General features: G+C 39.9%; 1 gene segment (V, D, J or C); it reads right to left on the bottom strand.

Annotated features, from left to right (window-relative positions):
* Positions 1-12,463, bottom strand: part of LOC101634900 — a 35,365-nt gene extending 22,902 nt beyond the window's left edge. The window contains 2 exon segments of the C gene segment in view: positions 11,720-12,028; positions 12,421-12,463. Of these exon segments, the coding sequence occupies positions 11,720-12,028; positions 12,421-12,463 (352 nt within the window).
* Between the last annotated feature and the right edge of the window lie 3,237 nt (positions 12,464-15,700).

Here is a 15,700-nt window from a genome sequence, read left to right as displayed (position 1 = left end):
AGTATTTGTCAAGTACCCCAAGTGCAAAAGAAGCCCCAAAAGACTAGAATATCATCAAGTTCAGAATAAAGACAGATAATAGAAGTGCTAAAGGAAAAAGCCTGCTTGCAAGGAAGAGTAATTTTGGATAAGAAAGATAGCTAAGGTTATTAAAGCAAAGTAAACTATTATCTCATGCATGCAAGGGATAAAATTGTATGCTATCTGTGAGCATAGAGCTTACACAGCTTCACACAACACAAATTTGGGCATGGGCATTGGACAGTGGTCGTAACCTTCACCTCCAGAGCAGCAGTTGAAGCAACCATGGCTAAGGCCTAAGGGGTGGGGGTGAGAGAGGGGTGCACCATGGGGCAGAGCATGGTGCACTTGAGAACAGAGAGCACCCAGGTCGGTGGCCCCCTGTGCCTTCAGCCCTGTATTGGTCCACATACACTGAAGCCGCCCAGTGGGGAGCTGCCACCTTCCTGAACTGGCCCCTCTCTGTTTCCCTGATGATGACTGGAACTAACATCCTATAAGGCAGTGAGTGATGTTAGGTCGAATGTGGAGGTTTATAGATACAAGTTTGAGCTGAACAGGAGCTGTTTGGAGTTTGTCAGAGAAGCAATGGAAGATTTTAAAGAGCCAGATACAAGCAGGCTGGTCTCTTGTTGGGCTGCTTCACTGTGCTCGATTCCTGTGTTTTTGTTTGTTCTGGGCAGTGTCTACTCAGTCGCTGCACTTCTGAACTATAGACTAGCTCCTGCTTGAATCTCCTCATGTCTAGCCCTGATGATCTGCCCCTGACAAGCACACTTGCTCTTTCTCCCGTGTAGCAGATCCTGCCTTGTCTTGCTGAAATGCGCCAGTAGCCATCTTTCACAGGCAGCTGCTGCTTCCTCTGCTGAGGGAGCGAGGGGCCATCTTGTTCAGCAAGCTCTGGCTTGGAGTTGGTCCCTATCTCTGGATACTGACTGGGGTGGGACAGATGGCACGCAGCCATGTACCAGCCTAGACTATTCAGAGTCTCACTATTCAGATACTTTTAATTTATTCCTTTTCTCATTTTCTATTTAAAAAAATAAATTAATTTTTGCTTATCCCCATGTGTTGGGGATAGTCTTATGATTGGTAGTCACACATACACAGAGATAAAGATCCACCAATGTGCTCATCACTTTCCTTGTAGTTACTCCAATTCAAATTGCTGGTAGTTTTGCATAATTTCTTCATTCGATTATAATTTCATAGTTAACAAATATGAATTGAATTTTGGTAGATGCTTAAAAGCTTGCTATCTTGAAATAAAATGACAATTTCTGCATTTCAGTCACAATGATGTCAATCTAGAAATATTGGTGTCTTGTCATTAAATTTAGTACTAGAGTAAGTTCTGATAAGAAAGATAGCTAAAGTTAATAAAGCAAAGTAAACCTGTTATCTCACACATGTGAGATATAAAATTACCTGCTCTTTATAAGCATAGAGTTTACAGAGCTTCACACAACACAATGATTTCCTCCACTGCTTTCATGACATCGGATGTTTCCTTAGAGCACAGCTATGTTTCTATAAGGACAATCTATATCTAGCAATTGGAAAGCTCTAGGCTGACTTGTTTATACCCCGGGCACTGTTTGGGAGAGGCCAGCTCATTTACTTGCAAGCAGGCTTTTCCCTTTAGCAATTCCACCATCTGTCTTTATTCTGAACTTGATGATATTATAATCTTTTGGGGGCTTCTTTTGCATTTTGGATACTTGACATGCCACTATCCAGATACTTCTTAATTTATGTAGCATCTACAGAAAAATATGTTGGATGAAATGCGGTGTTTTTGATTACTTATTGGGAAGTGATACACATGAAATATACTTGTGTAGGAATATAGGGAAAGTGGAGTTAATTCGGGCTTTGTTCCACCTTCCTATCACTACCCTCTACTGCACACACCTGTTACTTTGCTCTTCCTTCCATACGTCACTGACCACACATGATAATGTGTTGGTGCAAGAGGCACATGGTAAGTTGAGTACCAGCTCCTGCAATCACAGACACCCCGGCCAAGAAGCGGGAGAGTATGAACAAGAGGTTCAGTACTTACTTATAAGAATGGCAGCCCCGGGGAAAGACATTATTACAAGGTGAGGCTGAGTTTGGCAACATGAGGTGAATTTCCTCTGGTTGGCCAGACACAATTGAAGAAACAGAGTTTGCAATTTTTAAAGTTACTTAATCTCTCTTAGACAAATTGAGCATATTCATGTGGAAAATGAGCATGACGTTGAAAATGTGCTGCAGTGACTATAAATGAACTATTGCCAGCACATTGCCTGCCATGCAATGGTTTTCTATTTGTGTCTCATACATATATTTACTTATAGTCTCATCTTCACAGTAATAAGCTCCCTTTCTGCAGGAAGGGAAGTTCAGGCAGGGACCCAGATGTGAGGTCTCTGTGGGGCCCATATTGGGAAGGATGTGGATGGGCACAGACCGAGAGTGGATTTTTGTGTAGGTTATGCGGTGGTTTGAATGTTGTGGTCCCAGCAGGCGCAGTAGTATGTGGCCTCATCTTCATCCTCTAAGTAAATAATTTTCAACCTTGAAGTGGAAGTGTGAGAGTCTTTGGTGGCTTCAAATTTTTTCTTATAACCTATTTTCTTCTGAACAGGTTCCATTGTGGATTGGACAAACATTAGATGTTCTATATTCTGGCCAGGTTTCTGTTGGTACCAATGTATGTATTCATTGTCGAAGTAACCAAAGGACATCTTACAAGATATATGGACATTCTGATATCTGCTCCCGGTAATTGATATTTTAGGTTGCTCCAACTTGAACTGACCAGCTACAACTGCAAACAAAGAAGTGAACAAGTTAAATGTCAGAGGTTAATAATAACATTACAGACCAAGTGTCCAAGTGTCGAAAATATTTGTTATCTGAACCCCTACAGAAACCATTTATCATGTTGCTGTGAAACATGGGTAAAGGCATGAGCTGATAGCTATAACTAACATTCTAGATGTCATCAAACATATTGATAAGTTTTGCTACATGAAAATGTAAACAAAAATTGCATGCAGTCTCCTGTAGACTACTCACAGGCCCAGAGGGAAGAGAAGATGACAACTTCCAGGAGAGGCATCCTGTTGGCTGGCTGGCTCTGAGGGAGAAGTTGAGGAACTGAGGTCCCTGTTAGCAAGAAAACTAAGGCCAGTGGCTGGAGGGTGGGGCTGGTTCTGGTGTCTCAGGGGAAGTGGTATCTGACCAGCTCCCGGGTTGTTCATAATCTGCCCCAGTCATGAAGTCTCCGTGACTTTCTGAGCTCCTTGGTGCTGACAGATCTAATAAGAGCGCTTAAAATCTGCAAATAATCTCATGTATGAAAGCATATTACTTGAGATAGGAGAGGGGCTTGTCTTATCTACACTCACTGGTTTCCCTTGAAATTCTACTTTGTGAGATTAAGATCCAGACTTGTGAAGACACACCTGCTTTGCTCCACCTCTTGTCAATCTTTCTGCAATGTGCTAATGGCTTAGGAAATGAAAGCAAAAGCATCGTTTTTCAATAAAAGTTTTTAAATAATATAATTCTCTATTTGACATCAACTGAATTTTCAAGAGTCTTGGGCCTCAATTGCACATATGTATCTGTCATGTTACATGACACGTTACATGAAGGTAGAGCAGAAAACACTCAATAAAACCTGGTGTATCATGCGTCTTCAGCAATTTTATCAAGTCATAATACTATTATTATCAGACAAGAGAAAATTACTAAATAGTGCTGCCATAAACATAGGGGTGCAGATTTCCTTTCAAATTAGTATTCTTGTGTCCTTTGGGTAGATTTCTAAGAGTAGAATCACTGGGTCATATATATAATACACTCATTTTTAGTGTTTTGAGGAATCTCCACACAGATTTCCATAGTGGCTGAACCAGTTTATATTCCTACCAGCACTGTAAAATTGTTCCTTTTTCACCACATCCTTGCCAGCATTTGCAGTTTCTGCTTTTTTAATATGGCTATTCTCATGGGTGTGAAGTAGTTTTTAAATTCTATTATCTTTGTTCAAACTGTTACAGGGTAGCTCAGAGTGGACTGTCTGTGGAACCTCACCCACACGCTCACAGTTCCGTTATACTGCAGGGACACACAAAAGGGTCAATAACGGGTTTATGTACAAAAGGGGAAAGGAATAGGAAACAACCCAGGGAAAGAGAGCCGGATACAAAGTAATTGGAATACCTTACGGCTAGGCTGACTGAACACACAGAATCACATGGTCAGGAGAGCTGCTTCCCAAGCGAGGGAGCACGAGATGCAATGGCACCCTACTTATTCCCCAAATGTCCCAGAATTCCTGCTAGCTCCACCCTTGGGTCCTCGCAGTTCTCTCCCTGGTACTGCTGGGAGTTGTAGTTTCCATTCACTGGAGAAGGGGATAGTGTCCAGAAAGCTGGAGTAGGGGGTGGAGTCCATAACACTCTACAGAGTTCCTTTGGGACATCCTTCCCCTTAACAAGACTATTGCCATGAATTCTCCTTCTACCACGCTCTACAATAAAACTATACTTTCAGGGATGACTTCTATTGTTTTTCTATAATGCTCACAGCAATACTGTGTGTGGGCTGGTTTCTGTGTTTTATTGTCTGGCATTTGTACTGTGTTCTGTCTCTTCATTTTCTATTTTATATGGGTTTTGGTAAGGCTAGATATTCAACTGACATTTTTTTGCACCTGCTGGAGTAGTTGGGGATAAGGAAGTAAGGAGGGGTAGGAGGTATAACGGAGGAATCTAGGCAATAGTCATCAAAGAATCATCTCCGCAACACTCGGGAATTAAACTTCCTGTTGTGAAGCATCTCTTTGAGCAGCTGTTTTGGGTATCGCTGCCTGGGATAAGTGGTGGTAGATGTTTCAGATATCTCAGTTTGGACCTCAGTAATTCTATAAGATAGTCCAGGTGTTCTGATGTAGTTCAGACAACAGCTATTCTGTGTTGTGAGCATCACATTCAAGCCATTTGAGTCCTCACTCTGTGCCACACCTCAGCAGCTTCCCAGCAATGACCACTTCATTCTAGATCCCTGCTCATGCACCTCCTAATTAAATGAAGAGTGAAGTCTTAGAAAAGCTGATGCTGAATATGATTGAGTCAGTCACTGTGTGGGGCTCTGCACCACAGCCTCTCCTCTCTCTTGTGGCTGTATTGTCCCATAAGTGTGATGATCTGTTGTTCTATCATATATATATGTGTGTGTGTGTGTGTGTGTGTGTGTGTGTGTGTGTGTGTGTGTGTGTATAAAATTTATTTATCTAGTCATACAAAAGTTGGAGTGTTTGCCAGAGGTCGTGAGGGGAGAGGGCCTCACCCACATGCTCACAATTCAGTTATACTGCAGGTACACACAAAAGGGTCAATAAGTAGGAGTAGGAAGCAGAACAGGTGGATCCACTGAAATACACTGTGAGGGGGGCAGTGGGTAAGGCAGGAAGGTCTGCTGCACCATGTGGGTCACCTCCCTGGCCAGGGATTGAACTCGTGCTGCATTGGCAATGGGTTGCTTCATAGTGCTGAGACTTACACCCTTTTTGACATTGCTTTGTGTCATTTTCATTGTGTTTGTTGGAGTCATGATCCAGACATCTTCACTCTGCCACCATCTTAGTGGAATTCCATAATATGCCCTTTGACTTAACTTGTTTTTTGGCATACAAACTTTTTTCCTTCCTCATGTAGTATAATATATCATTGTTTTCTCCTGACACCTCTTTAATGTTTTACTTATAAACTCAACCACTTACCCATGCTTCCCAGCAGAGAATGCCAAGTGTTCTCTGTAGAGGGAAGAGTAATATACATTTTAGATACTAAAGTACATATGTTCATTTGGTGATTACTTATTCATCTATGCCATTGAGCTCAATAACAATCATAAATAGTATTTAACTAGAAAGGTTTGACTGCATTCTATAGTTTTGGGGAAAGATTTCCTATTAGAAAATATCATAAGGAAAGTCAATTATTTGGGTATCCCTGGTGGCTCAAGGGCCTATGTCTCATCCCTATAATGCTATCTACAGCCATGACACACAAATTCTATCACAGGACAGAAAGCTGACCCACATGGTATGGCAGACCTCTTCTGTCTCACCCGCTCCTCCCCTCACAGTGTATTTCAGTTAATCTGCCTGTTCTGTTCCCAGGTTAGTCTCCAGTGAATCCTCACACCCTACTGTATCTCTTGCCTATATCCAGTTCCTATATGCATAAATAAATAACACGTTAAAAAGAAGAAGAAGAAAAAAAAGTGAACTATATCTGTTATTTTTTTCCAAAGGGTATATATTTGTACTTTTGTATTCAGAAAGTCAAATTCATCATGATATTTATATTTATATTTATTGTAAGAAGGCTAACATTAAATTTAAACTCATCATAGAATAGTCTTCTCTTTGCTTCAGTAATTAATTTTTGAAAAACGTGTTTGTTTTTTGACTTAGGATTCATAGATGAGATACCATTTATTTGATTGGGTTTCAGAAGCCGGATGCATGGTTTTTATTTATTTATTTATTTTTAAGATTTATTTATTGGCCCTCCCTGGTGGCACAGCGGGTTAAAGCACAGCACTAAGAAGCTAAACCACTTCCACATGAGTTCAATTCCCGCCTGCCCCGAAGGTGATCACGTGGCGTGGCAGACCTCTCCTGACCCTCCCACTGCTCCCCTCAGCAGTGTACTTCTTCGATCTGCCTGTTCTGCTCCCCACTCTGTCTCTGGTGAATCCTCTCGCTGCCCCTGAGCCTCTGGCCTGTACCCAGTTCTGTATGCACAAATAAATAAATCTTTAAAAAAATTATTTATTTATTTATGCATACAGAATTGGGGTATAAGCCTGAGGTGTGGGGGAGGTGTGAGAGGATTCACCAGAGACAGAGTGGGAGCAAACATTCAGATGTACTGATATACACTGCTGAGGGGAACAGCAGTCAGTTCAGGAGTCTGCTGCACCATGTGGTTCAGCTTCCTGTTGGGGGATTGAACTCATGCTGCACTGGCTGCAGATCAGTAATGCTGTACTTTAACCCCTTGTACAGCCAGAGACGGCCAAGACAGATAAACAATAAAAAGAACCAGCCCTGTGCCCTATTCTTAAACTCTAGACCACAAGGTAGTAACCTCCCTATGTCAATCTCCTATCTATACACATACATCATGACAGCTCTAGTGTCAAAGTATTGTCAGCTGTAAAGGAATGGTCACAGGAATCCTGACAGGCTCACAACAATCTATCAGGGAAGTGGAAGCTGATAGTGAATCCAATGTGCTTGAGATTATGTCACCTTACACTACAAACTTCAGGAAATGAGAGAACTATGCAAAGCAAGTTCCTTGTTGGGCTCTCAAAATCCAAGTAGAAAGAACACTTGTCCTCCCATCTTGAAGACAGGATGTGAGTTCCTTCCCAATTCTCCACACTTGTATGAAGAAAATAAACACTGACTTTCTTCTGGGTGGTCAGACACAGTTGAAGAAACAGGGTTTTGTTTAAGTTAATTTATTATTCTAGTCAAGTTGTATAGATTCATGTGTAAAAGTGAACATGACATTGCAGATGTTTTGTGATGATTATAGAAAATGAACTATGACCAGCAGGTTGCCTACCATGCAATGATTTTCTATTTGTGTCTCATACATACATATATACAACTCCACAGTAATATACTCCCTTTCTGTAGAAAGGGAAGCTCAGGATGAGCACCTAGGTGTGAGGCCTCTGTGGGACCCATATTGGGTAGGATGTGGGTGGGCATGGACCAAGAGTTGATTTTTGTGTAGGTTATGCTGGCAGTTTGAATGTTGTGGTCCCAGCAGGCACAGTAGTACATGCCCTCATCTTCTTTATCAAAGTAATTAATTTTCAAAGTGGAAGTGGAAGTGCGAGAGTTTTTGCTGGCTTCGAGCTTGTTCTTACCGTCTATTGTCTTCTGATAAGGTTTCGTTATGGATTGAACAGACAGTAGATGTTCTATATTCTGGCCAGATTTCTGTTGGTACCAGTGTATGTATGCCTTGTCAAAGTTACCAGAGGACATCTTGCAATTTATTTGGACAGTCTGATATCTTAGCTTGGAAATCGATATTTTAGCTTGCTCCAACTTTAACTGACCAGCAACAACTGCAAACAAAGAAGTGAACAAGTGACATACAGCAATAAAGAATTTTCCAAGTGACTCCTCTGGACTGAAAAGACAACATGCCCAGACACTCATGGAATACAGTAAAGGATACTCATTTATACACTGTCTATGATTTTTTTTTATTTTAGTTAAATGTCAGAGGTTAGTAATCACAAGACAGACAATATGGTCCAAAGTGTCTAAAATATTTGTTATTTGAACACCTACAGAAACCATTTATCATATTGCTGTGAAACATGGGTAAAGGCATGAGCTGATAGCTACAACTAACATCCTAGATGCCATCAAACATATTGATAAATTTTACATGAAAATGAAATTTTACATGAAAATGAAAACAAAGAACTTGCATGCAGTTTTCTGTAGACAACTCACAGGCCCAGAAGGAAGAGAAGATTACAGCTTCCAAGAGAGGCATCCTGTTGGCTGGCTGGCTCTGAGGGAGAAGTTGAGGAACTGAGGTCCCTGTTAGCAAGAAAACTAAGCGCAGGGGCAAAAGGGTGGGGCCAGTTCTGACTCAGGGGAAGTGGTATCTGTCAGGCTCCTGGATTGTTCATAATCTGCCCCAGAAATGAAGATCTCTGTGACTTCCTGAGCTCCTTGGTGCTAACAGATCTAGTAAGAATGCTCAAAATCCGCAAATAACCCATAATATGCAATCATATTTCTTCAGATAGGAGAGGGGCTGTTTTTATTCAGTGTGAAAAATGAAGAATGTCCTTTAATCCCTGAAATTCTACAGAATTTCAGTTCTCCTGGAAATTCTACATGAGATCCAAACTTGTGAAGACATACCTGCTGTGTCCAACCTCTTGTCAATCTTTCTGCAATGTGCTCGTGGCTCAGGACATGAATGCAAAAGTATTATTTTTCTGTTACAAGACAAATTCAGAAACTGCAGTATTTCATCAAGATTTTCCCATGTGCCATAGGCACACACACTGAGGTATTTTTATGTTTTCATGTTTTCTAGATTAGGAGATGTGACCACACCAATTACGACTGAGAGAAATCAAATTTCACTTAAAATCTGAGAGCCTCCAAGAATGGAATAGACCTTAGTTGCAAGAGGGTTTATGAGGAAGAGCAAACAGTGAATGAAGCATCTCCTTAACCTGGACTATGGGATGTCCCTTAATCTGTATCTTATACAAGGACCATTGTCAAAGCAATGTGTATTTAATGTGAAAGATGAGCTTTAAAATTCATATGGCGTCTAATACCCCTGAGGACTTGGTCATTATCAGGCATTGTTTCAAGTTTTCTTGTATTTTTTTATTTAATTCTCTCAACACCTTTGTGGTGTTGCTATTGCCTTAATCTCCATTTAATAAGTGAGTACAATGAAAAGGTACAATAATAAGTTTCATTCAAAGGTATAGTACTGAAAAATATGAGACTTCAATAAATAATGGTTGCTGTTAGAGAATGAGAAAGATGAGGTATTAAAAATGACAATAAAGGAATCCATCATTCACATTTACTTCAAATTATCCCTATATTCTTACAAATAGAAATAGAATTAGTTGGTATTTCATATGTAAGTATGCATTGGTCAAGCGGGGGCTACATGTTAGACTTTATAATCTATTATTTTGCATGAGTTATTGTAACAGTGCAACTTTTTAAATAATTGAATTTTACTTTTAATGACCAAAGGAAATTAAACACTCTTGTGCCATTAATCCCTATTTGATATCAACTGAGTTTTCAAGATCTTTGGGCCCCAATTACACATAAGTATCTGTTATATCCATGTTTTCACATCTTCTAGAGGGATTAAAAGGCTTACAGAAAACATTCAACTAGTAAAACCCGAATCTTCAGCAATATCAAATAGTAATACTATTATAGTCAGACAAGAGAAGATTACTTTATTAAATATCTTTACAGGAGAACCATACTACCTTATAGGAAAATATGCAAAGTTGATCAAAATACAGGGAAAAACATCTATTCTTTCTATAATAACATCCGTAAGGGCCCTCCCTGGCGGTGCAGCCGGTTAAAGCACTGCTCTAAGAAGCTTAAACCACTTCCACATGAGTTTGATCCCCGCCCGCCCCGGAGGAGATCCACATGGCGAGGCAGACCTCTCCTGACCCGCCCGCTGCTCCCCTCAGCAGTGTACTTTATCAATCTTTCTGTTCTGCTCCCCACTCTGTCCCTGGTGAATCCTCTCACCCTCCACATCTCTGACCTGTACCCCAATTCTGTATGAATAAATAAATAAATCTTTAAATAAAAATAATATCCTTAAAATTTTGGAGAATCATTTCCACCATTTTTATTCTTCTATCAATATAGCAACTTATATTTTGAAGTAAAAACTCAAATTTTTTTTATTTATATTATATTATGAATATTTTTCAGAACTGGGAAAATAGTGGGAGGAGGTGGGTTTGAAATAGGGAAGGGAGTGTTCCCAAAGGAACAAAGTAGAGGATTTGTGGTCCAGGTGGTAAGGGTTGTGTGAAAATATACACTGATAGTGGCTTTTACCTATACCCCCTCAAGAGATACAATGCTTTAAAAACATTACCTCAACAAACAACTGACAACTAAATTCTATTGTTCATAAAACATTCTCTTAAAAGTATTAATAAACTCACAAATTTTTTTTTCAATGACAACCCAGTATTATATTCTTTGAACATATTATAATTCAACAGACACTGTTCCATGTGTAATGAGGCCCAAGGATCTTGAAATACCAAGAAATTTTATTTCTTTTCTTAAATATATAAAGTCATGTATTCACTGTTTAATCCAACATAGAGCTTATAGGGACTCATATTCAAAGATATATGAACATAGGGTAACTCACTGAAGATACCTTATGACTGTTTTTTGTGTCACTTTTGAGTGCTAAATGAAGAGGTTGCAGTGATATTGACAAATCCATCTGTGCATTCCTGTCTAAAAAGGACTGATACTCGGGTTCTTTATGTTTCTATCAGGTCCTTCTCTCTATATTAGCTTCTCTTAAAGTGAAAGTAACTAAAAGTCCTCAGGCTCAGGAAATCAATGTGGACACACTTGACTGGATATGCTGGCCAGGATACAGGAACAGGTTAGAATCACAGACGGTTGTATGCAACAGAGTAGGGGAAGGTAGACTGGTGGGGGTGGGGGTGGGGGCCATGTCATGTCAGTCTTTCTGCGAATCTCCTTTCTGACAGTGGTCTCCCTGCACTGAGAATTAGAACCAGCTCCAATTACGTATATTCAAGTTCAACAATGGCATCGCAAAAGTGCTATCATGATTATAGATGATGCGCTATCACCAGCACATCTCCTGCAGGAATAATTTTCTATTTGAGTCTGATACACATATTTGCAGGTCACATCTGGACAATAATAAAGTAGAACACGACTGCCATTCTGCAGAAAGGGAGTCTCAGGATGGGTTCCCAGATATGAGGCCTCTGTGAGCCCCTTTATTGAGAGGATGTGGCGCTAACTTCTAGTTGATTTTTGTGTTTGTGATCTTGGTGGTTTGAATGCCGTGGTCCCAGCTGGCACAGTAGTACGTAGCCTCATCTTCTTTTTCTACATAAATAATTTTCAAGGTTGAAGTGGAAGCATGAGAGTCTTTACTGGCTTTAAGTTTTTCCTTCCCGTCTACTTGACGCTGAGCAACGTTTTTTGTTGAGACGACATATATTAGAAGTTCTATATTCTGACCAAGTTTCTGTCGGTACCAGTGTATGTATGCATTATCAAAATTGTTAGAGGACACCTGACAAGATATGATGGCATCCTGATATCTTATGCTGGAAATTGATATTTTTGGTTGTTCCAATTTTAACTGACCAAAGCCAACTGCAAACAAACAAACAAAAAAAAAAATGAAATCCACATAAATGATAAACACTGAGAAAACACTAAAAAATTTTCTGTTTCTCTTGTAGATGAAGTGACAGTTACCCTAAACAGTCATGGAGTACAGCCATGCCTATCCCTGTATCCCTCTATATGATTGCTCAATGACACAGGTTTGTAATCACAGTAGGGGCCACTGAGCCCAAGAGCCTTAAATATTTGTTACTTGACCTTCTACAGAGTACATTTTCCATGCAAAATGGGATAAAGTAATAAGTTTATAATTAACTCAAATTCAACATGCAATAGCCAAAAATACTGATTAATTTTACTACATGAGAATGAAAACAAAAAGCTTGCATGCAGTCTCCTACTGACTATGGACAACTCACAAGCCCAGAGGGAAGAGAAGACGACAGCTTCTAGGAGAAGCATCCTGTTGGCTGGCGGCTCCCAGAGAGAATGTAAGCAACTGAGGTCTCCGTTAGCAAGAAAACTAAGGCCAGTTGTAAGAGGGTGGGGCTGGTTCTTTGTCTCAGAGGAAGTGGTAGTGCTCATAGTTTACTGGGGTTCACCATGCTCTGCTACAGATATGGGTAGTTCTGTGACTTTCTATCCCTCTATCAATGACACAAGTTTGTAATCACAGTAGAGACCACTGAGCCCAAGTGCCTTATTTGTTACTTGACCTTCTACAGAGTACATTTTCTATGCAAAATGGGATAAAGTAATGAGTTTATAATTAACTCAAATTCAACATGCAATAGCCAAAAATACTGATTAATTTTACTACATGAGAATGAAAACAAAAAGCTTGCATGCAGTCTCCTACTGACTATGGTGCTGGCAGAACCAGAAAGAGCATTCAAAATCTGGGAATTCCCAGGTATGAAATCATACATCTTTTGTTGTTGTTGTTGTTGTTGTTGTTAGGGGAAGGACAATTCCTACATATACTCATTATTTAACCCTGAAATTCTACAAGTGAAATCATAATCTAAACATGTGAACACACACCTGCTATGGTTGGTCCCTTGTCTAACTTTTTGCAATTGTGAATTCAGGACTCGATTACAAAACTTGGGTACAAAACTTTTATTTTCTGTAATACAACAAAACAAACTCAGATACTGCAATATCTCATCAATGTCTTTTATTATGCCACTTATACAAACACTGGGGTTTTTTTTATAAGTGTGAAATGAGCTTCTATTCACTCCAGACCTTACAGCTGACCTTTGCACGTTAAATTACTAGCACAAGTATAATCAAAGCAATGTTTGTTTTCAATGTAGTGATAAGCTTTAAAATGCTGAGGATTTGTTTCATAATGTGCATTGTTTTAAGTTTTCTAATTTTATTTTATTATCCCAACAGTCCTATGATATTGCTCTTATGATCATCTCCAATTGATAATGAGTATAATGGAAAAGGCAAGTCCCTCATTCAAAGACATCATACTGGAATATATTTAGACTGAAAGTTTTATAAGTGGCATATAAACATCATCCTAGCATGACATGTCATGTGGCAGGTTGACCTATGATATTCTAATTGTGGGGACAAATAGGAGCAAAGACAAGAAATGTAGAAGGTAAATAGGAACTTGTCTACATTAGCTGTAACCTAGTAATAAAAATGTCCGGTTTTCAGGCCTAGTCTCCTAGTCAGGGACAACTCTCAGGCTCCAATGTCAGTGCTGAGTCCGGGAACCAAACCACCACAGGTTCGTGTCTCACAAAGCCCCAACGGGAACTTTGCAGACTCTCAGACAAGTAAGCGAGGAGGCAAACTGGTTTCGAGAAAGAAAAAGTTTATTAAGAAGAAAAGAAACAGAAATAAAGTGGGAGTCATATGCCAGTGGAACCAGGCCAGGGAGACAAGGGAGACAAGGGAGACTTTTGAAGTGGAGTCCTGCCTTAGGGAATATAGACTGTCTTTGCCTAACTGTTCTAAAGCTCCATCAGTCTTATCATCATGATTGGTTAGTTCTCCATGCTCTCACTCACTGTCATAAAGTCTCTGTGCCCAGAACTAAGTCTCTGTGTCCCAGCCCTTATCTTGGAATCCTTTTTCTTTATTGTCTTTGTTCCAGAAGATTCTGTTGCTCCCAATCCTGGGATGTTTGTTTAGTCCCCTTTGGGGTTTGTTGCCCTTATCTCTGGAGTCTTTTTAATTCTCATGAAGTTTCTGAAGCTGTCCAATTATCCCTAACTTGCCATGGAATCACAAATATGGGAAGAAGTTGTACTGCTGAATTGAGGATAAAAGTAACATACTTCTTCTCTGGTTGTAATTAGCTTAGAAGTTACTAGCAGAGCTCCTTGAAGCCAGACTGCTAGGATTCACATCCCAGCATTCTTGCTTAAGAGCTGCCTAATGTTAGAGGTTTAAAGATAGGAGCCCTGAGTTCAGAGACATGTGGCTTTAAAGTATGAAAATCACTTAAAATACGGCGATGTGGAGTAACTAGCGTAGTCTCCGCAGTCACTTAAAGGGTGCTCTATAATTGTCCCTACCCTGTTGGATTCCTGAAAGATTAAATGATGCCTAGAATGTAGTAGAAGCTCACCAACCTCTGTTCTATACGCATCTGACCTCTGCAGAACAAAATCCAGATGATTGTCAGTGCTTTTTTTTGTGTGTGTGTTTTTTTTTTAAAGAGCAGTTACCAATAGTAGGTGGCATTGTTGTTGAGGATTAAATGTTTTAAGTACATTCATTCACCTAAACCCATAAATCCAGGAAACAGTGAGCTGTAATTTCATTTTCAATGAAGAAGTGATAACACAAAGATTCATGGAGCTTGCCCAAGGCCACACAGATATAAACACCCAACCCAGGATTCAAACCAGTCACCACCATGCTGGACCTTCACCCTCCTCCACACTGCCTCTCTGTGTTTGTGCAGCTCTTGTGGGGCACGTGAGGATCAGAAACCGGGGCTCCTTAAGCACTATGCACACAGTGCAAGGCATGTTTGACTCAGTCACTGCTAGAGGAATGTGCCAGACCAACTGAATGTGAATCTGGAGGGCTTTGCAAGACAAGTAATGTGGGCAACTTTGTTTGATGGAGTTCCCCTTAGAGACAATGCCTCAAAGAAAGACTCATAACCTCGATCTCCGGGAAGGATTTTGAAGTCTGCATGATTACTCTAGCAATGCTGGATTTGAGCGTTCAGTTGTCATGCTGTTTCTTCTCTTCAACTTTCAATTAAATTTTACTAAATTAAAGTACACATAGTCAAAAGTGGAATTTGATTTTTTTTTATTTTATGTTGTCTATTATGCAAAACAAATTACAGATTTCAAGTAGCACAGACTGCAGATTCAGGGTATATAAAATGAAAATCTCCAAGGCAATTAAGTGGCTAAAAGTCACTAAGGGAGTATGGCTGAAGCTGCATGTTGTCAGTACACAACATTAAGGATAACTGGGTTGACTGCAGAAGTTTATGGAGATTATTGACATTGGACTAAGCAACGGTTCAATCAGATACCTGACCCTGAGTAATGGCAGAATTTGTTGCTGTTACACAGTGAAAATTTCTGTTTGCCCAGGTTTTGAAAAACCATTACACAATACTAGAGAAACACAGAACTAAAATAATCCAAACCCAGAGAGACAGACAGCTCAGGGGTTATATGATAACAAAAGCTGAAGACTTTG

The sequence above is a fragment of the Condylura cristata genome, unplaced genomic scaffold (genome assembly GCF_000260355.1).
Source record: "Condylura cristata isolate star-nosed mole 26May11 unplaced genomic scaffold, ConCri1.0 scaffold00005, whole genome shotgun sequence".
Classification (NCBI taxonomy): domain Eukaryota; kingdom Metazoa; phylum Chordata; class Mammalia; order Eulipotyphla; family Talpidae; genus Condylura; species Condylura cristata.
This window is presented reverse-complemented; position numbering and strand designations above follow the sequence as displayed.